The sequence below is a fragment of the Bombina bombina genome, chromosome 2 (assembly GCF_027579735.1).
Source record: "Bombina bombina isolate aBomBom1 chromosome 2, aBomBom1.pri, whole genome shotgun sequence".
NCBI classification, from domain to species: domain Eukaryota; kingdom Metazoa; phylum Chordata; class Amphibia; order Anura; family Bombinatoridae; genus Bombina; species Bombina bombina.
Window position 1 is genome coordinate 468,046,822 of NC_069500.1, and position 23,134 is coordinate 468,069,955.

Genomic DNA, 23,134 nt, shown 5'->3' on the forward strand with positions numbered 1-23,134 from the left:
ATGGTTTCATATATGGGGTTTCTTTGGTTAACCCTCTCCTTAATTCTGTCCCTTATTTCTGGATTCAGCCTAATGTCTTCCTCATGGTTTAAAACTGGTAATGTATCTTTTGGGGTCTTTATTCAATGCAGTGGTGTCGTCAGCACTCCGTGTAACCAGACATGTACTGTATACCGGACCTTGGAGGAAATTCCTGACATTTTCTGGCAGGTAGCTATACACAATATACTGAAAACATTCATAAATGTTAAATAGTTAAAATTAGATGATGAGTCAAAATTCTTTAAGTGCAAAGAATGACGTGTAGTGAAGCATAATTAATTAATTTGTCCTCAAATTCCTTGGTTACTAAAGATGCCTAAAAAGTTACTTCATTAATGGAATAAAAATGATGCACTTGTAGTAATTAATGGAAAGATAAGACATAATTTAGTAGATTCATTATATTGTTCTCAAAAGCAGAGTGTTTGGACAAGATAAATGCAAATATAATTCATTGTTAAATTCTACAGTCCCACTATAAATAACATGGAGACTGTGTTAAACTTTGAAAAAGAAGACTTATAGGGGGATATTTATCAAAGCCTCAACTATGCTGCATTCGCCAGCACCAATACGCTCGCCTAACATCGCGGCTGCGGACCTGAATACGATCTCCATATTTATAAAAAAAGACGGCAAAAAGATGCGCACCAAGTACGGGGCAATGAGCATCGGACTGTTGTTAACTAACAGTCATCAATCTTGTGTCTATTCGGCTTTTTACCAACTTTATTTATACCCTGTCAATAAACTCTGCCACTATTCTAAAATGTTTAACCCCTATCCCACAGCTCCCGGACCCCGCCGCAACCTAAATAAAGTTATTAACTCCTATCCCGCTGCTCCCAGACCCCGCCACAACCTAAATAAAGTTATTAATCCCTAAACCTCTGGCCTTCCACATCACTACCACTATCTAAACGTATTAACCCCTAAACCGCCAGCCCCCCACATCGCCATAAACTAAATTAAGCTATTAAACCCTAAACCTAACAAACCGCTAACTTTAAATTAAAATTACAACATCCTTATCTTATAATAAATTAAAACTTACCTGTAGAATTAAAATAAACTATTTTTAAACTATTAATTAACCTACCCTATTATCCTACAATTAAATTAAACTAGCAATTAAATTAACTAAATTACATATTAAAAAACCCTAACCCTACTCATATTATTTAAATCTACTATTTAACCTAACTAAAATTACTAAATTACCAAAAAAATAAACGCTAAATTACAAAAAATAAAAAACACTAAATTACGAGAAAAACAACAACCACATTATCAAAAATATAGAAGAATTACACCTAATCTAATAGCCCTATTAAAATAAAAAAGCCCCACCGAAATAAAAAAACCTAGCCTACAATAAACTACCAATGGCCCTTAAAAGGGCCTTTTGTGGGGCATTGCCCCAAAGAAATCGGCTCTTTTACCTGTAAAAAAAATACAAACACCCTCCAACAGTTAAGCCCACCGCCCAACCAACCAACCCCCCAAATAAAAGCTCTATGTAAAATAACCTAAGCACCCCATTGCCCAGAAAAGGGCATTTGGATGGGCATATCAGTCTTTTGCCATGCCCTGAAAAGGGCAATCAGCTCTTTTACAAGCCCAAACCCTAAGCTAGAATAAAAAACTACCCATAAAACCCTTAAAAAAACCTAACACTAACCCCAAGACGATCCACTTATAATTCTTGAAGTCCCGCTTGAAGGATCCATCCAGCCGACGAAGTCCTCATCCAGGCGGCAAGAAGTCTTCATCCGGGCGCCCTCTTCCATCTTCATCCAGCCGACAAAGTCTTCATCCAGACGGCATCTTCTATCTTCATCCATCCGGCGCTGAGCAGGTCCATCATGAAGACATCTGAAGACATCCAGCGTGGAGCTCCTCTTCAATACAGTTGCCGCCATAAACTGGAACTTGAATGCAAGTGACGTCATCCAAGATGGCGTCCCTTGCATTTCTATTGGCTGTAAGGTTCCAATCAGCCAATAGGATTAGAGCTGCTAAAATCCTATTGGCTGATTGGATCCGCGCCGGATGTCTTCAGATGTCTTCAGGATGAACCCGCTCCGCACCAGATGGATAAAGATAGAAGATGCCATCTGGATGAAGACTTCGCCGGCTGGATGAAGATGGAAGAGGGCACCCGGATGAAGACTACTTGCCGTCCTGGATGAGGACTTCGCCGGCTTGTAAAAGAGCAGATTTTCAGGGCATGGCAAAAGACTGATATGCCCATCCAAATGCCCTTTTCAGGGCAATGGGGAGCTTGGGTTATTTTAGATAGGGTTTTTTGGGGGGGTTTAGTTGGTTGGGTGGTGGGTTTAACTGTTGGGTGGGTGTTTGTATTTTTTTTACAGGTAAAAGAACTGATTTCTTTGGGGCAATGCCCCACAAAAGGACCTTTTAAGAGCCATTGGTAGTTTTTTGTAGGCTAGTCAATTTTTTATTTTGGGGTGCTTTTTTATTTTGATAGGGCTATTAGAGTAGGTGTAATTCTTTTTTTATTTTTGATAATGTGTTTTCCCCCCCATAATTTAGTGTTTTTATTTTTTGTAACTTAGCGTTTATTTTTTTTTAATAATTTAGTAATTTTAATAAGGTTAAAAAGTAGATTTAAATAATTTGAGTAGGGTTTGGGTTTTTAATATGTAATTTAGTTAATTTAATTGCTAGCTTAATTTAATTGTAGGATAATAGTTAGGGTAGGTTAATTAATAGTTTAATATAGTTTCTTTTAATTATACAGGTAAGTTTTAATTTATTATAAGATAGGGATGTTGTAATTTTAATTTAAAGTTAGTGGCTTGCTAGGTTAAGGGGTTAATAGCTTAATTTAATTTATGGCGATATGGGGGGCTGGCGGTTTAGGGGTTAATAGGTTTAGTTAGTGGTAGTAATGTGGGAGGCCAGAGGTTTAGTGGTTAATACATTTATTTAGTGGCAGCGGGGTCCAAGAGTGGCGGGATAGGGGTTAATAACTTTATTTAGGTTGCGGCGGGGTCCGGGAGCGACGGGATAGGGGTTAATACGTTTATTTAGTGGCTGCGGTGTCGGGGAGCAGCGGGATAGGGGTTAATAACTTTATTTAGGTTGCGGCAATGTCAGGGCGGCAGATTAGGGGTGTTTAGACTCGGGGCTTATGTTAGGGTGTTAGGTGTAAACGTAACTTGTTTTCAACCATAGAAATCAATGGGATATCCGGCAGCATCGAACATAAGCTTTCTGTGCTTTCAGACTCCTATTGATTCCTATGGCATCCGCGGCCTCCAGGGTGGCGGATTGAAAACCAGGTATGCTAGGCCGGAATAGCCGCGAGTGTACCTGTTGCAAAAGTTGTCCGATAGAGTCGAATCTGTATTCGGAACATCTGTAATGACGTAAGCATCGATCTGCGTCGGATTGAGACCGGCGGATCGTATGTTACGTCACAAATTTCTACTTTTGCTGGTCTGTAGGGTTTGATAACTAGGTCGGATCAAGCTCGCAACAATTACGCTGCGGAATTCCAGCGTATTTGCGGTTGACGGCTTGATAAATATCCCCCATATACTGTAGACCTATTCAAATGAGGGGGCACAATGCTGTTTCTCACTTAAAGGCTAGAATATAAATTATTTTTACAAATTAGAATAAAAAAAAAAATTGTCTAGAAAGATAAGATAATTTAGGAAGATATGTACCACAAACCTAATTATACACATACGCTCAGAAACATATACAATAGATCAACATAAAGGCAATCCAGACAGATATGTTGCAAATAGGAGTAATAGAAAATTGTGGGAGGAGAGGGGGGGGGCAGATAAATAGCACCAGTCACACTGTGGCCCCATGGTCTTGGGCTGGACAAGCCATGCATAAATTGGTTTATGTCATATATATAAATTATGTTTGTTATAAGGTTATTAAATATAAAACACAACAATAAAATAACGAATGAACAAGGGATAAAATATTGGCCAGGGTATTCTTATTTGTTTCCATTAATTACATCATATTCGATTTCAGATTGCTGCAGTAATGCTTTTCGGTGGTTGGCTTTTGCTGAGTTTTGGGGCAGTGTTGGTTTTATCATGGACTATTATACCAACAGGGCTCTGCCAGAGAAGAGTATGCACCCCGGCCAGATATGCTCAGACTGCTGCAGGTACAATACTGACTCATACAGCATTGCAGAAACAGAATTATATTTACAATAAAGTGCTATGGAATTTTGTAGTGCTTTAGAAATAAATGATAATTGCAATAAAAAGATCTATTTTTTATACAGACTACATATGGACTAGATGTACTGTATATATTTTACTAAGGCCGGATTGGCCTAACAGGAGAGCAGGAGATTTCCCAGTGGGTCACAGCACCTGGGCTAGTCAGCCACAATTTAATGGGGTGGTGCTGCTGCTGAGTTGATGCAGCAGTATCACCTTTTTTTTAAGGTCACAAAAACAATATAGGAGAGAGACCTACGAGAACCAAATAATTGGTTATCAAGCCGTTATGAGATATTTAAAAATGAAAAACGTGAGTATACGTTATATGGTTGAGTAAATTTTTAATTGCTAAAGTCATAAAAATCATAACAGCAATATACAGCAGCAATATGTATTTAAAAGCAATGTATAATAAGGGTTAGGAACATATTAATAAGAATAATGAACTCTAATGAGAGCTGTGTGCTCCAGTTAGAGCTAGGTAAAAGAGCAAATGGGTTCTAAAGGTATAACGGTTCAGTTATAATGAAAAGAAAATCAATATATATAACACTGCAGTGAATGAGTGTATGGGGCCTATTTATTAATGTGTGAGCAGACATGATATGAAGTAGCGTATCATGTCCGCTGCAAATCAATAAATGCCGACAGCATACGCTGTCAGCATTTATCATTGCACCAGCAGTTCTTGTGAACTGCTGGTGCAATGCCGCCCCCTCCACGTTATGGAGCAGCGGTCTTTACGGAGCTTGATAAATATGCCCCTATGACTCAAAATAAAAGAAAAAAGATGAATAAAATATAACAAGAGAGGGCCCTCTAATAATATTAACGATCCAAATGGAACAATGGTAAGGACAGTCTGAGCAGGTCCTGTGTAATGTAAAGTCTCGTAACTCACTGTTACCAAGTGATCGGCTTACAATCCACTGTGCCTTTTTCAGTGACCAAATGGTCTGTAGAGATGAGGTGGAACTCCGTTCATACAGCGTTCATACAGCGTTGTGTGCCAATGGCGGCTGGAAGTAATCCTGTAACAGAGTATTGATGAAGGTGGTCTCTATTTGCAAAGAGATTGTATTCAGATCGGCACCTCAGCAGTAAGGTTCCCAAATTACATGTGATCTGTTTAGAAGGGACCGCTCTGCAGATCAGGTGGAATACCTACGAAGAAAGGTGCAGCTCCACAGCGATACTTTGTCCCACTGGGTAGAAGCCTTTGTGGGTCGCTCTGCTGGACGTCTTGTAGGTGTTAGAAAACAAAGGAACAGGTGGTCAATTTAACAGCAATGAATTCCGAAGTAGTAAAAACCCCACTTGTAAACTTCAATAGTAGGAAAACTAATGAAAATGTTTTTAAAAAAAATAAGCCGTGATTGCAAGTGGCACACAATTATTAGCGTGGGACACAATAAGCAATATTGCGACTGCAATAACTATTGTGCATATTACAAGTTGAAAGTAGACAATTGCGTTCAACGGATTAGCAGGCTTGAAAACCTAGCATAAAGTGTAAGGGTAAAAAAAAAAAGTTGCACCAAACACAACATAATTGTCAGGATCCCATAAGCTCTTTTCATTCTAAAATGCCAACTGCAGGGCGGAGATGCTGTTGGTTACTCCCTTGCTGGGCCCTGCCTAGGATTGAACCCTGGACTCCAGGTTCAGAGTCTGGCTTGCTCTATTTGTGCCATTAGAGGATCTTTATTTGCAGGGGTTTGTGGAAGAAGATTATCATCAGTATGTGTGTCTCTCAGCTCCACCCCTCTGCATGCTAGCCAATTAGGGAAGTGCTCTCTGACTACATATTGAGCAACCTATGCCTTGCTTTGGCATTGGAAGCTTTCTTGTTCCTGCTTGTTGCTGGACTTCCTGCTGGTGACAAAGACTAAGTTTGGATACTTGCTGCCTGCCTTTGAACCTTGGACTGTCCTGACCTTGTCTCTGCACGTGGCACAGTTATTACTCTTGCTTGGACTTTCGCTGTTGTAGTTTCCAAGCTCCAGTACCTTATTGCCTGCTTTGCCTATTTGTTTATCCTGCCTCTAGCACTGCCTTTGCTGCTGCTTGCAGCTTGTATTCAGCACCTTGTATTTCCTTTGCTTAGCCTAGAAGCGGGCATTTCCTCTGTTTAGACTGAAGGGGGTACTACAGTACTTGACCCTGAAGCAGATCTTCCAGTACTTGGCTTTTGTCTGTCTGAACTTGCAACTGAACATCAACTATTCTGGATTGTACAGTTTTCTTCTGTTCATTTTTGCTTGTACCTATTCCTCAGTATAAACTATTTCAGGACATTACTTGCTATTTGCCTGTGCAACTTTCTCCCAATAAACTGGACTGTTGTATATATTTAAGTCTCCAGTCTATTGTTATACAATTTACCCATTTTCTTGCTAACCATGCTATTGGGCTCCATCCTGTTAAAGAGGCCAGAATTATTTCAGAATACCAAAGCCTACAATTTATGGAACTTTCAGGGGTGGCTCAAGCCATGACAGTCCTGTCCTTGCTAATCCCAACCATCAATCAGCAAATGGCAATGTTGGCTAAAATCCAGGACTTGTCTGTCAAGATATCTTTAGAGTTTGCCAATTGCTTCCCCGACAGTTAAGTTGAGCAACAATTTACTCATAAGATTGCAGAGCCTAAACTTGATATTTGTTTTCCATCTAAAGGCTCACTTCCATTGAGTTGTTAAAAATGGAGCCGTAGGCTACAGAAGTTGCCGCCAGCTAAAAGTAATTTACAGCACAATTTTAGTAACAACCTTCCATTGAAATATTATGCGCAGTGCGTGCAGTCACTCTTTTCGTGTAGATGTAAGTTAACGTTATGCTAGCACTTCCATCCGATGGATTTCTTGAAAATCAATTAGTTGCTATGGTAACCTGACTTTACACTATAAAATTTATGTTTAACGTCTGTGCTTTTTACCTGTGATCACCTCTAAAGAGAAACAAAAACAAAGATACACTTATTTATAATACATATTTTTTTAACTATAAAGTAAATACTATTTTTTATTATAATTATAGTTTCCACTTTATTAATATATGTAATATGTATTGCTGCCCTAGGCATAGGTCTAGTTTGAATTCTGTAGATATGTGCTTGCATATATTTTTATATGTAAATACATACTGATATTTCCATAAAAATATAAGTGCAACACAAGTCCTATACATTGGACAACAATAAACATTGCATAGCACAATTTATTTCTACATGAAACACTTATTATTTGTAAGTTTTAAAATTTAAATGTGAACCAGGCATCAAAAAGCTCCTTTTTCCTCTTTTACACCTAGTTGAGCTGGGGGTAATTTTTCTTAATGTATCGACAGCCTCCAACAGTGTATTAACGGTTTGCACTTTCATTGGAAACCTGGTATAATTGATATAATTTATATCATTGATAAATTAATGACTTTGAATACTTTCTAAGGGACATGACATTTTTTCGGTAGCCGGAGTTCGGAGGCCATTGGAAGCATTCGATAAACAAAATTGCTTCTGACAGCATATTTATCAGTTTGCAAGTGCACGCAAACCTAATTACGATTCAATGGAAGCGAGACCTAAGTCTTCAGCCAGACTAGACAGGACAGCCTCAGCACCTGAGTTGAGCCAAGCACATCGTAGATATAACAACATATCACCAAGCACATCGTAGATATAACAACATATCACCAAGCACATCATAGATAAAAAAATATATCACCAATGTCACCTGGCGGTAAACGCTTACCCCTTTCTAAAAAAGTAATGTCTCATAGCAGGCTCAAAGTACTTTGTTTTTACAGTGGGGGTTTAGGACACTTCACCCAGCCTGCCAAATTCAGCCTCCAAAGAATCTCAGACAAGTGTGCTTTACTAAACCTGCTACAGCACCTGAGAGAGAAGCTAGAGCTAGGCCTACTAATATCCCCAAAACACAGCTGCCAGATCAGCAGGCCACACAAATGAGGACAACCAACTCTGCTGCTTAATTTAAGAGAAAATACCTAAATAAACCGAGAATATCTCTTAGGCCACAGTTGACTGATCAGCAGACTAATAAAAAGATAACTGTAAAAGCTGCTACATCATATAAACATCAAATCAGACCTGACACCCATTCATTGCCACAGCAGTCTGAGCAGCTGGCTAAAGACATGACTCCCAAAGGCTGACAGCAATGAAATAAATGGGAGACAAAATGAAGAGTATGAAGTTTATCCTGAGGATAAACTTTTGGATCCTGACTATGAATCTTACTCCACTGATGAGGACATGGACGAGGAAAACTTACAGGGAGAGTGTGACGTTAATCCTGAGGCTAATATTTTTGATCCTGACTATTATTATTATTCTTTATTTATAAAGTGCCAACAGATTCCGCAGCGCTGCCCATGGGTACAAGGATAACAGTACAATGAAGAAACAATACGATAAGACAAAATTTTACAGACAAAAACAGGGGGAATTGAGGGCCCTATTCCCGTGGGAACTTACAATCTAGATGGGTAGGATGGGAAACAGGAGGTGGGGACTGCAAAGGTGAGAATGATATTAGTGAGGAGATAGAGGGCAGCTGTTAGTTAAGTAAAGTTAGTATGACTATGAATTTTACTCCACTGATGAGGGCATTTAAGAGACAGATTTACAGGCCAATGGTTCCTGTTTATCTGTCACGCCTAAAACAATTGCTTCTTCCTTTGCCAGCTATGATAAACTACCGACTCACAACGAATCACCAAGTCAGAACTATTCTGTACCACCTCCTTATACTGCCTGTGTTTCCCAGTCCCCCCCGATGCTATTAAGGAAGATATGTTCTGTGAGTTCAACGTTACTGGAGCCCATTTCCTTGAGAGTAATCCTGCACAAGAAAGATCTTGTTTTGTAACATTCCCTGATGAAACTGTTTTCAAGAAGGTATTGACGTTTGGTGGCTTTTCCTTTGGAGAAGACCCTGTCAAAGTGGATATTTCTAAAAGCTCTCTACACTTCAACAGCAGTCTCAAGCTCATCACATTTTAACCACCTGTAATGTACTCACTGTTCCAGTCCACTCTAGGGACATTTCCTCTTCTGGCTGTGTGAGGGCATCAGATGGCACCTGCGTTTAAAGACTTTGCCTGCTATGAAAAGGCCTTGGGTGCCAGGAGGTCACCCATTTGCTTAGCCCAGGAGCTGGCATTTCCTTTATTAAGCCCAGGGGTGGGTACCAGGGGCAAAACTACAGGGTGTGCAGAAGTCGTAATTGCGACTGAGCCCCCAAGGGTGGGGGTCCAGCTTAAAAAAAACGTTGACTTGCCACTGCCTGCACTGATATCATGTGAGTGTGACATGATGCTTTACTAGTGTCTCTGACTACAGGGGTTAGTGTTTCTGTTTTACCCATTGGTGTTTATGTGTGTGTGTGTATGTATGTATGTGACTGTGTGTGTATTTATGCATGTATATGTGTGTGTGTATGTTTGTGGAACCAGCAAATTACAGACCTTGTTACTACAGCATGGGGGGGCAGGGGGTAAACAGTGTCCGTCTATACAGTACAACTATATACAGTACGGGGGGCTGGACCATGTCACAGACTACTGTGGTCACTTTATAAAGTACTGGGGCGGGAAGGGTCAGGCCAGCCATCTCACCGGCAGATTACTGACTGTGTCACTGATTCACTATAAACAGTACTGATGGGTTAAACAGTGTCACTATATACAGTAATAGGGGGTCAGACCATCTCACAGACTGTAGGCACAGGGTACCTCCTTTTGCAGACATGTAATCTGATTCACATTTTTTCTGTGTTAAATGTAAAAAAAAAAAAAAAAAGATATGTATCAATTTCACTTTTTTTGGGGGTGGGGGTGGGGGGGCCCTTCTTAGATTCTTGCACCTGGGCCCTGTGGTTTCTAGTTATGCCTCTGGTGGGTACTACAGCCCTTGGTCCTGAAGTGAATCTTGCAGTACTTGGCTTTTGTCTGTCTGAACTTGCTACTGAACATCAGCTATACTGGTTTGTAAAGTTAATCCTTGCTTGTACCTATTCCCTATTATAAACTATTTCAGGACATTACTTGCTATTTTTTTCTGTGCAAATTTCTCCTAATAAACAGGACTGTTGTATATATTTGATGGGGTTTTTTTAACAGCGTGCTCCATTGAAGTCTATATGGGGAGAAGAAGTTAATGCGGTCACAATATCCTGAAGTTAAACTGCCTCGGATTACGCTTGCTCACTTATTACTTTCAACTTGTAATGCACGTGCTAACCCGCTTGTGTTGAGTTTAGTTTGAGCGCAGTTAGCGTGCAAGCAAAAAAAAAACAGTTAGCGTGCAGCTTGTAATTTGGTTCGTAATTTGCTGTGCTTGGTTAACCTTGTTAGTGGTCACCCAATACAAAACCACTATACAAAAGTATATATTTAAAGAAAGTATTTTTATTTATTTTGACATTTTTAATGTAAATCTTTTATCACCATGGAAATAAAATAAAACATAGGGATAAAAAAAAGAAAAAACACTTTATTAAAAGAAAATGTAACACTTTGATTGGCATCGCTGTGGATGAGGAGAGGAAAGAAGGGGTAAAGACAAGTCATTGTATACAAACATATAATTTTTGACATGTGATCACTGTGACTGGCTGTCACATTATTGGGCATTAATGGACTCTACAAATGGATTTGTAAATAAAAATTACTTGACTATTTATGTAAGATTTGAGTGCCCAGAAATGTCTTTCATTTTCTTTTTCTCAGGCACCTCACTGACAGGCATGTGATCATTGGGATATTCTTGCTTGGGGTGACCTCCATAGAGCAATTTCTGCGCTCCTTCACTGCTGAGGCATGCAGAAATATAGCTACTGTTGGCAAGACCATCGCTACCCCAGCTTAGGAAGCAGGTTCCATCTGTAAGGGCTTAAAGGGACATGAAACCCAAATATTTTCTTGATTCATGATTTAGAAAAAGCGTGCAATTTAAAACAACTTTCCTATTTACTTCTATTTCTAATTTGCTTAATTTGCTTGATATCTAAATAGGCTCTGTAGCTGCTGATTGGTTGCTGCACATTGATGCCTTATTTGGTATAGACAATTCCAGCATACCACTGGACAGGGTACACATTTAAGCACTCATACCCTTCAAAAATAGGAGAAGTGTGACATGCAAAATACAAAATAAAAACAATAATCTTTATTAATAAAATCGATTAAAATGGGTGGAAAAACACACAAAAATGGATTGCAACCATGAAATATGAAATCAATATGAAATCTATTAGATTTTCGCTTGGCATCAAAGTCCAGCAGGGTATCTAATATAGTATCAATTACTATGATTGGATTGTAGCAGAAAATTGCAATATATTGACTCTCAGATATGATAAACTATATAGGTAACAACTACTCAAAATTAGATGTATAGAGCCATAGGTATTCTACCTGGTAACAGTTCTGGTAGGGTAATCAATACTGAGTATATTTATATGTCTCTTCCCAGTTAGAAAAGTGAATGCAAGAATACCTTGCTATAATGTATAGTAGTATACCCTACCAAGGATGTAAAGTCAACTATTTAACACTGTTAGGATGAACCACTACAAATGCTACAGCATTCCACTTAATAGGTTAATTAGATAGAATACATAGGAAACTGTGTTATAACAAATGTGAGGGTCATAATTATAGTAGTGGACTGTGTGCCTGGTGGTAGATACAGCCTGAGGTTACATGCAGTGCTGATACATGAAAAAAGTGGTTGGAGTTTATGGTGATAACACTACAACTTAAATGTCTAGTCCTTAATGTTGGAGTAACCTCCTAGTTAAATAGTGGTCTATAATGCTACCTATATACAACACCATTCAGTGTTGGTAATACAACTTGTAAATATTTAAATGGTTAATAAAATCAAAGTGCCGTGCACCACTAAACAGCCCTTCAACATATAAGTTCTGTTAAACCATTTGTATCAATAGTTACAAAATAGTCATCATATATACATGATTATACTGTCGATATTTAGGTTGCTCATATTGATTATTCCTTAGGTGAATGCATTAGCCATGATTTAAATAATACTACCGACTTTAACTCATGTATGGTTCACTTGTAATATAACTAAGGAGATATTATTTATCGATTACTGCATCATAAGTCTTAGTATATCATTAGTAAATGAGACAAAATGTGAGCATATCATTCTGGTCTAAGTATGAGAAGCGCAATTCAGCTTAACACTGGCCCCTGTGAGCGGAGTATAGAGTCGTAAATATCATGGAGCTTCCAAACACGCTGCCTATAGCAATTCAACTGTTATCCACAATAAAGTTAAACTCCAACATGTGCAATCAAAGTTAAAAAAGGGCACCCATCTACCCTTATACCCCCCTTAACATGTTTCACCATACTGGCTTTACCCATGTGCATTGCTGTTTTATCAACAAAGGATATCTAAAGAATCAAGTAAATTACATAATAACAGTAAATTGGAATGTTGTTTAAAATTGTATTCATTGGCCCATATTTATCAAGCTCCGTACGGAGCTTGAAGGGCAGTGTTTCTGGCGAGTCTTCAGACTCGCCAGAAACACAAGTTATCTAAAGACCGCTGCTCCATAACCCTGTCCGCCTGCTCTGAGCAGGCGGACAGGAATCGCCGGAAATCAACCCAATCAAATACGATCGGGTTGATTGACACCTCCCTGCTGTCGGCCAATTGGCCGCTAGTCAGCAGGGGGCGGCGTTGTACCAGCAGCTCTGGTGAGCTGCTGGTGCAATGTTAAATGCGGAGAGCGTATTGCTCTCCCCATTTAGTGAGGTCTTGCGGACCTGATCCGCACTGTCGGATCAGGTCCGCAAGAACTATGATAAATAAGGGCCTACATCTGAATCATAAAGGAAAAATGTGGGGCTTCATGTCCCATTCAGTGCACAAGATCAAACGATGTGGTTAACCCCCATAAAGAGGTTAAACTAATATTATTATTTTTATTATTTAATTATTTGTATAACTTAGCAAAATTATGAAGCGCTGGACAGTTTGAGACTGTGATATAATTTCGAGTAGTAAAAAACTTTTTCAATACATTTTTAATATTTATTTTTCTCCCATCCTGTAATTTAACTTTCAAAATATTTTCCAGTAATGAGGATTGGACGTGCACATGGCAGGTTTCACATACCTATCTATCCCTGATACACACCTGTTCCTAATTGGCCTCAGCAGAAATTATTAGATAAATAGAAAAATAAATTGCTAACAATATTACAGTAGCTAGTTATTGAAAAACAACAGCTGTGTGTTTTAGTGAATGTAGTACCTTCAAAGGAGAAGTTAGCTGGTAGTGGTGTTCCTCAAGGGTCAGTTCATTGGTCTGTTTTATTTCAGATATTCTTTTTAGCAGGGGAGGAAGAGAGGTATTTGGGAGGGATCATGTAGAGATCAAGGGGTGGGAGGGTAATCTCTACACTACAGCAAAAATTAACCTTACAAGTAGATTAACCCCTTCACTGCCGGTAATTTCAGAAGTATGCAGCGCAGCTGCGTTTAGCTGCCTTCCAATTGCCGAAAATAAAGGGGATCCCAGATAAGCCTTTACAACCATTAGTCTTATGACTGTGGTAGTTATATTTCAGTGAGAAACCCAAAGTTTTCAAAAAAGTTAACGTTTTATATGATCATATTTGGTGGCCAAATAGTGGCATCAAATATACCAAAAGGAGCCAAGATCAATACTTTAGTTTGTCTACTTTAAAAAAATGTTTTTTATTATATATACCTGTATGTATGTGTAAACATATATATTTATATATATATAGTTTTCATATGTAAATTAGGAAAACAATACTCTATTTCCAAATAAACAAAATGATAGCAAAATTTCTTCGGTACAAAGGAATAAAGAAAAGAACTAAAATTTCTACCAAATTATTCTAATTGCTTAAACATTTTCAAGCATGGCAGGAAACTGCAAAATTGTAATTGTGTAATTTTTTGTGCAATGTTTTTGCATATGTTCATTGCGTTGCACATTGTTTGTTACAACATTCTTGGTATCATTGTAGTGTTAATTTGGCTCAGATGTGTATGTGCACGGTTCTTTATTTAAGGTGTCTTTGTGTGTAGTTTGATGCCAGTGCATAGAATTGACTAATTGGGAATGCTGGTTGTATTGTTGCATCTTAGATTTGACCTTCTTTAGACTTAAGTACCTTACCTTGCCTACCAGATCTCTGCTCTCATTTGTCTTATTGGTTTGTGGAACACTTTGACCTTCTGTATTTTTGACACTAATGGATGAGAAAAATCAATCCACTTCAAAGCATCTGCTTTTTTCAGGTCATTTACATTTCAACCAAACTACAAACCATAGTGCAATGTGGTACGAGTCAGGTGCAGCAGATCCGCACTGCTAATAACTAGCCAAAGTAGGGAGAACAAACACTTTCAGGTAGGTAGAAAATATAAAATAAGCTTTTATTTCTAGCATATTAAAAGTGCAAACAAATGGTGCTCCTGATACAGATCTTATGCATTTCACATTCTAATAAGCACTAAATCATAGTTCTTTTTAATTATAAATAAATAATATATATGTAATAAATATGTTGAAAATAAAAGCTTTTCATTATATGTTCTACATAATTATTTATATGTTCTACATAATCATGAGTGTGGCCATTTTTCCTACTTTGGCAATGTATTTTGATCTGCCTGATTTTTGTTATGTGTTTACATAACTTTATAAATTACATTTTAAATGGATTTATTAAGAGTGAGTGGGGTTTTCATCAACATTACTTATCATAGGTCAGATTACGAGTGGAGCGCAAAATTGCACTTTCGAGAGTGCAATATTCGCGCTCCACTTGTAACACCAGTGCACTTAATTGTGCACTGGTATTTGAAGTGACCCGCAATGCGAACATGACCTCACATTCTCAATAGAGCGCACTTCCATAGGCTCCAATGCGTGATTTACCCCCTTCTCTATACTAGGTTCTAATTCTATCTCTGACGTCATGAGAACCTAGCGAAGCAAAAGGGGTAAGTCGCAAATTGAAATATATGTATATGAATATATACATAAATATTTATGTGTTTATATGTGTATGATAAGCATATACATATACATTTACTGGGAACACACAGTTCCCCATAGACCGCGATGTAAAGGCAATTTTCAGTGTGCCCCACACCCCTTAAAACTGTTTTGTGCAGTTTTTTTTTTATTAAAAGAAAAAATGCTACATTTTTTTTATAAAAAAAACTTAAATGTACGTTATTTTGGGGGCAATTGAGACACTTATGGAAAATTAACCAGAGATCTGATCTCTGGTTAATTTTCTGATTGCTAATTCCTATGTGGTAACAATAACCAGCCTCTTGTAATCGCTGGTTATTTATTGTGCGCTAGGAAACAGGCAAATTAGCACTCCACTTGTAATCAAGCCCTATATAAATATTTTAATTTTCTTACATAGCTTTGATTTTAATTAGTTATAAATAGCTAAATATAAAAATTATATTTTACAATATTGATGAATATTATTATATTATTATTATGTAAAAATATTAATTGCACTTGCAGGGTAACTTTACAACCATTATTAAAGGGAGACAAACATGCAAAAAAAAAAATGCTCTGATTTAGGTTAGAGGATTTTATTATTGCATTATTATTTGCAGAAAACAATCTGTCTACCTCTTGCAAAAAGGTTAAACACCTGACCACATCTGGTGAGCCAATGACAAGATGCATGTTTGTAGCCACCAATAACCAGCTTGTTCCCAGTAGTGCATTGCTGCTGCTGAGACTAACTAGATATGCTTTTCATCAAAGAATACCAAAAGAACAAAGTTAATTTAATAATTAAAGTAAATTGAAAATTCTCTTACATTTGCATGCTCTAGCTGAGTGTTCTCATAGCAAATTAAAGTGATATACATGTGTGAGGAACTGCTCCTTCACTCCTAGATGACAACAATGCAATCCAAAACATACAGGTATAAAATACTGTTAATGTCAGGAATAAATTTGAACTTTGGAGATCATAGTGAAAGCACAAGGAATTGTGGCAAAATAGCTGCTATACATTATGGCCCAAATTACAAATGGAGCGCTATTGATAGCACAGGGTGCACTATCAGCATCGCAGGCCTCTGGCAAGAATAGCGCACAATCTGGTATTAGAAGTCTATGGTAATTAACCAGAGAATGTTTAGCGTGGCCGACATCTCTTTAGCGATCATATTACAAGTTGTGAGCTTTGTGTTGCGTGCAAGCTCTAAATATTTAGCACAACTTGAGACCTGTAGTGGATCATGTCCGCTCAACATCGATAAATGCTGATAGCATATTTTGTGTGAAATGCTTCTGCAATGCCGTCCCCTGCACATTCGCGGCCAATCGGCCGCTAGCAGGGGGTGTCAATCCTCCCGATTGTATCCGATCTGGATGAATCCTTTCCGCCACTTCAGAGTTGGCGGATAAGTTAAGGAACAGCAAACTTTTGTTTCCGGCGAGCCAGAAGGCTTGCGCGGAAACAGCTGCATTCGCAGCATGATAAATCGCCCCCCTGAAGTGAAGTGTTTGGGCTAGAATAAAAGTATAACAAAACACATGTAAAACAAATACAAATATATTATTACACTTACATATATTAAATGTAAAATAATTATTTATTAATTAATTAGTGGCTAGAGTAGTATTCTTGCTAGAGCGAAAACTCTGCTAGGATTTTCATGTTTGCGCTAGTCGAATTGCGCTTGTATTACAAGTTAAAAGTAAACAGTTTTTTCTCCACCGGTAACCCAAATCACGCTTAAAGTTGTAATTTGAAAATCACGATTGCATTTTCACATTCCCCCATAGAAGTCAATGAAGAAAACACCCACTCTCTCGCACAAACACCATGACATATTCTATTTCTCATTACTGCAAACCCAACATGAAATTATGAATATTTAGATTTCCAATCACCTAGATTACGAGTTTTGCGTTAGAGGCTGTGCAGTGCTAACGAGCAGTTTTCTCTCACCGCTCACTTACCTGCAGCGCTGGTATTACGAGTTTTTACAAACCCGTTGTTAAAAGACAAGAAGTGAGCGTTGAGCAAAATTTTGCTCATTACCGCACTCCAATACCAGTGCTTTTTAAGTCAGCGGTGAGCTGGTGTAACGTGCTCGTGCACGATTTCCACATAGGGATCAACGGGGAGAGCTGGCTGAAAAAAGTCTCAACACCTGCAAAAAAGCAGCGTAAAACTCACTAACGCAGCCCCATTGATTCCTATAGGGAAATAAAATTTATGTCTACACCTAACACCCTAACATGAACCCCGAGTCTAAACACCCCTAATCTTACACTTATTAACCCCTAATCTGCCACCCCCGACATTGCCGACACCTGCATTATATTATTAACCCCTAATCTGCCGCTCCGGACATTGCCGCCGCCTACATTATACTTATGAACCCCTAATCTGCTGCCCCCAACATCGCCGACACCTACATTATATTTATTAACCCCTAATCTGCCGCCCCCAATGTCGCCACCACCTACCTATACTTATTAACCCCTAATCTGCCGCCCCAACGTCGCCGCCACTATAATAAACATATTAACCCCTAAACCGCCGCACTCCCGCCTTGCAAACATTAGTTAAATATTATTAACCCCTAACATCGCCGCCACCTACCTACATTTATTAAAGTTATTAACCCCTAAACCTAAGTCTAGCCCTAAACCTAACACCCACTAACTTAAATATAATTTAAATGAATCTAAATAAATATTCCTATCATTAACTAAATTATTACTATTTAAAACTAAATACTTACCTGTAAAATAAACCCTAAGCTAGCTACAATATAACTAATAGTTACATTGTATCTAGCTTAAGGTTTATTTTTATTTTACAGGCAAGTTTGTATTTATTTTAACTAGGTAGAATAGTTATTAAATAGTTATTAACTATTTAATAACTACCTAGCTACAATAAATACAAATTTACCTGTAAAATAAAACCTAACCTAAGTTACACTAACACCTAACACTACACTAAATAAAACCTAACCTAAGTTACACTAACACCTAACACTACACTATAATTAAATAAATTAACTAAATTAAATACAATTACCTAAATTAAATTAAATTAGCTAAAGTACAAAACCCCCCCACTAAATTACAGAAAATAATAATCAAATTACAGAAATATAAACTAATTACAAATAATCTAATAGCCCTATTAAAATAAAAAAAGCCCCCCCAAAATAAAAAAACCCTAGCCTAAACTAAACTACCAATAGCCCTTAAAAGGGCCTTTTGCGGGGCAAAAATAGAAACAACCCCCCCAACAGTAAAACCCACCACCCACACAACCAACCCCCAAAATAAAATACTAGCTAAAACAAACTAAGCTCCCTATTGCCCTGAAAGGTCATTTGGATGGGCATTGCCCTTAAAAGGGCAGTTAGCTCTTTTGCAAGCTCAAACCCCTAATCTAAAAAATAAACCCGACCAATACACCCTTAAAAAAACCTAACACTAACCCCCTGAAGAGCGACTTACCGGGAGACGTCTTCATCCAAGCCGGGCGAAGTGGTCCTCCAGACTGGCAGAAGTCTTCATCCAATCCGGGCAGAAGTGGTCCTCCAGACGGGCAGAAGTCTTCATCCAGACGGCATCTTCTATCTTCATCCAATCAGCCAATAGGATTGAGCTCGCATTCTATTGGCTGTTCCAATCAGCCAATAGAATGCAAGCTCAATCGTATTGGCTGATAGGATCAGCCAATAGGATTTTTTCTACCTTAATTCCGATTGGCTGATAGAATTCTATCAGCCAATCGGAATCTAAGGGACGCCATCTTGGATGACGTCACTTAAAGGTACCTTCATTCTGTTTTAGTCGTCGGAAGAAGAGGATGCTCCGCGTCGGATGTCTTGAAGATGGAGCCGCTCTGCACCGGATGGATGAAGATAGAAGATGCCGTCTGGATGAAGACTTCTGCCTGTCTGGAGGACCACTTAGCCCGGCTTGGATGAAGACGTCTCCCGGTAAGTCGATCTTCAGGGGGTTAGTGTTTTTTAAGGGTGTATTGGGTGGGTTTATTTTTTAGATTAGGGGTTTGGGCTTGCAAAAGAGCTAACTGCCCTTTTAAGGGCAATGCCCATCCAAATGCCCTTTTCAGGGCAATGGGGAGCTTAGGTTTTTTTAGCTAGTATTTTATTTGGGTGGTTGGTTGTGTGGGTGGTGGGTTTTACTGTTGGGGGGGTTGTTTGTATTTTTTTTACATGTAAAAGAGCTGATTATTTTGGGGCAATGCCCCGCAAAAGGCCCTTTTAAGGGCTATTGGTAGTTTAGTTTAGGCTAGGGATTTTTTTTATTTTGGGGGGGCTTTTTTATTTTAATAGGGCTATTAGATTAGGTGTAATTAGTTTAAATTTCTGTAATTTGTTCATTATTTTATATAATTTAGTGTTTGTTTGTTTTTGCACTTTAGCTAATTTAATTTAATTTAGGTAATTGTTTTTAATTTAGTTAATTTATTTAATGATAGTGTAGTGTTAGGTGTTACTGTAACTTAGGTTAGGTTTTATTTTACAGGTAAATTTGTATTTATTTTAGCTAGGTAGTTATTAAATAGTTAATAACTATTTAATAACTATTCTACCTAGTTAAAATAAATACAAACTTGCCTGTAAAATAAAAATAAACCCTAAGCTAGATACAATGTAACTATTAGTTATATTGTAGCTAGCTTAGGGTTTATTTTACAGGTAAGTATTTAGTTTTAAATAGGAATAATTTAGCTAATGATAGGAATATTTATTTAGATTTATTTAAATTATATTTTAGTTAGTGGGTGTTAGGTTTAGGGTTAGACTTAGGTTTAGGGGTTAATAAGTTTAATATAGTGGCGGTGACGCTGGAGGCGGCAGATTAGGGGGTAATAAATGTAGGTAGGTGGCGGTGATGTTAGGGCCAGCAGATTAGGGGTTAATAATATTTAACTAATGTTTGTGAGGCGGGAGTGCGGTGGTTTAGGGGTTAATATGTTTATTATAGTGGTGGCAATGTCGGGGGCGGCAGATTAGGGGTTAATAAGTGTAGGTAGGTGGCGGAGACATTGGGGACGGCAGATTAGGGGTTAATAAATATAATGTAGGTGTCGGCGATGTTGGGGTCAGCAGATTAGGGGTTCATACATATAATGTAGGTGGCGGCGGTGTCCGGAGCAGCAGATTAGGGGTTAAAATTTTTATTTTAGTATTTGCGATGCAGGAGGGCCTCGGTTTAGGGGTTAATAGGTAGTTTATGGGTGTTAGTGTACTTTTTAGCACTTTAGTTATGAGTTTTATGCTACGGCGTTGTAGTGTAAAACTCATAACTATTGACTTTTAAATGTGTTAGGACTCTTGACAGGGTAGGGTGTACCGCTCACTTTTTGGCCTCCCAGGACAGACTCGTAATATCAACACTATGTAAGTCCCATAGAAAAAAAACTTTACGAAGTTTACGTAAGTCGTTTTGCAGTAAGGCCAAAGAAGTGTGCGGTGCCCCTAAACCTTCAAGACTCGTAATACCAGTGGGCGTAAAAAAGCAGCGTTAGGACCTCTTAGCGCTGCTTTTTTACCCTAATGCACAACTCGTAATCTAGCCGAATGTTCTTTAACATGTTTGTTTGTAATATGTGCATATATGATCACATAGAGTTATACTGTACAGTTATATTGTAATATGTGCATGATTAGGATTGGGAAAACCGTTGCAAAATCGTTTGCGCCTAACTTGTAATATAACCCTCAGTGGCCGAATTATCATTGTGCGAGCGGACATGATTCGATATTGCGGATCATGTCCGCTGAACATCGATAAATGCCGACAGCATACACTCTCAGCATTTATTATTGCACCAGCAGTTCTTGTGAACTGCTGGTGCAATGCCGCCCCCTACAGATTCGCGGACGCTAGCAAGGGATGTCTGTCCGACGACTCAGAGCAGGCGGACAGGTTATGGAGCAGCGGTCATTAGACCGCTGCTTCATAACTTGTGTTTTTCCGGCGAGCCTGAAGGCTCGCTAGAAACACAGGGCATCAAGCTCCATAAATCTTGATAAATATGCCCCAAAATGTCAAAATGTAAAATAAATGCCTAAAAAGTATTTTAAAGGTATATGGTATATGACAAGTTGTATTTGTATGTGTTTATGTATTTATGTGCATGTATGTTTTAAATATGTATGTGCACACATACAAATACAGTATATACAGTATATATATATATTTATATAACAACTTCTCCATGTATCCAGGATCGGCAACTCCCAAACGAATACAAAAGCAGGCAACACAGGCAAGGAATCCTCAAAAAACGCCTTTAAAGGGACATTAAACACTAAATACATGCTAGATAGAATGATGCATTCAAAGAAAAGATTAGTCCATGACTAACATGTAGATGTATTTTTTAAAGTTTCATTAGTTGTTTAAAAAGTGACAAAATAAGTGTAAAATTTTAGTGTCTATAAAACACTGGGTGCTGCCATGTTGTAACTTGTGTTACCTTCTCTGCTGTGGCCAATTAGGGACCATTATAAATAGGTCACTAGAGTGTGCAGCCAATGGCTGTGCTGGATTTAACAGTGTTCTGCACTTCCATTTCTAACAGGAACTGAAAAGCTCACAATTTCAGAATGGAATTACAGGCAAAGAGGACAAAATAAATAATGAAAGTATATTGCAGAGCTGTTTTATTATATACAATTTATCATTTTATATTACCATCTCAAAGTGTTTAATGTCCCTTTAATAAGGTAAACAGATTTGGCCCAAAGCCATAAAGTTTCAGCTCACACAGGAGCTTTTATCAAATGGCCTCCATATACGTTTGGGAGTTGCCAATCCTGGATACATGGAGAAGTTGTTGGATGTTATATAGCAGCGCATGAGGCTGCTGTCTTTGGTTAGTGTGTGCCATTCTACATGGATATATATATATATATATATATATATATATATATATATATATATATACACAAATATACATACACATTAGCTTACACACATTTTTAAAGAGGCAAAGTAACACAAGTATTTCCAGTAACATTTCCTTTTTCCTTTTCCCATGCAGTTGTAGTCACAGTAATGGGTCTGCTGATCTTCCCAGTCAGTCTCCGCTCTTCGTTTGCTAACCAGACCTGCGGCTCCTCCTATATGTACAAGAGCGGCAGCTGCTCACTGGGTTGGGGTTACATGATGTCCATCATTACAGTGATGCTCTCTTGTTTCCTCCCTATTATTGGATGTTATAACTTAAATGAAGTGAAGACTAAAATATTAAAGAATGAAATTACACAGAATCTAATGGTGTGTGAGGATCACATTTTAAAATAACAATAAAATGAATCACATTTAGCATCTTTTTGTGTCTTTTTTTAAGTAATTATTTTTTTTAACAATTTTCATAAAAGAAAATACAGGTTGCAACAAATTATCTTAAAGGGACACTAAACACTTTGAGATTGTAATATAAAATGTTTAATTTTATGTAGTAGAGCAAATTTGCAATATATTTTAATTTTTTTTTTCCTCTTCCCATTTTCCTGTAATTTTACTCTGAAAAATGTGGGCTTTAAAATTGATGTTAAAAGTAAAAGTGAAGATCCACTAATATATTTTATAAGTCATTGGAATGGTTACACATTCTAGCTCTTTTATACCAAAATGGAGGCACCCATTGGTTTATGGAGACTAAAACTTTACAGTTGCTTTCTGAATATTTAAAAAACAAATCTAATGTTGAAAAAGACATCTGCAAAGTATTCTCAGGCTATTCTTTGTCTAGGAATTATTT

At 37.9% G+C, this 23,134-nt stretch overlaps 1 protein-coding gene across 1 annotated transcript; it reads left to right on the plus strand.

The window, feature by feature from the left end:
* LHFPL7 (LHFPL tetraspan subfamily member 7) lies at positions 1-22,674 on the plus strand. Its single transcript, XM_053699828.1, has 3 exons — positions 1-210; positions 4,069-4,207; positions 22,412-22,674. The coding sequence occupies exons 1-3, from the start codon at positions 1-3 to the stop codon at positions 22,672-22,674; spliced, it is 612 nt and encodes a 203-aa protein (XP_053555803.1).
* The last annotated feature ends 460 nt before the right edge of the window (positions 22,675-23,134 follow it).

Coding starts and splice junctions, on each gene's coding strand:
- LHFPL7 (XM_053699828.1), top strand. CDS start 1: ATGGTTTCATATATGGGGTTTCTTTGGTTAACCCTCTCCTTAATTCTG. Junction 211..4,068: donor TTCCTGACATTTTCTGGCAG/GTAGCTATACAC, acceptor ATTCGATTTCAG/ATTGCTGCAGTAATGCTTTT. Junction 4,208..22,411: donor ATATGCTCAGACTGCTGCAG/GTACAATACTGA, acceptor TTTCCCATGCAG/TTGTAGTCACAGTAATGGGT.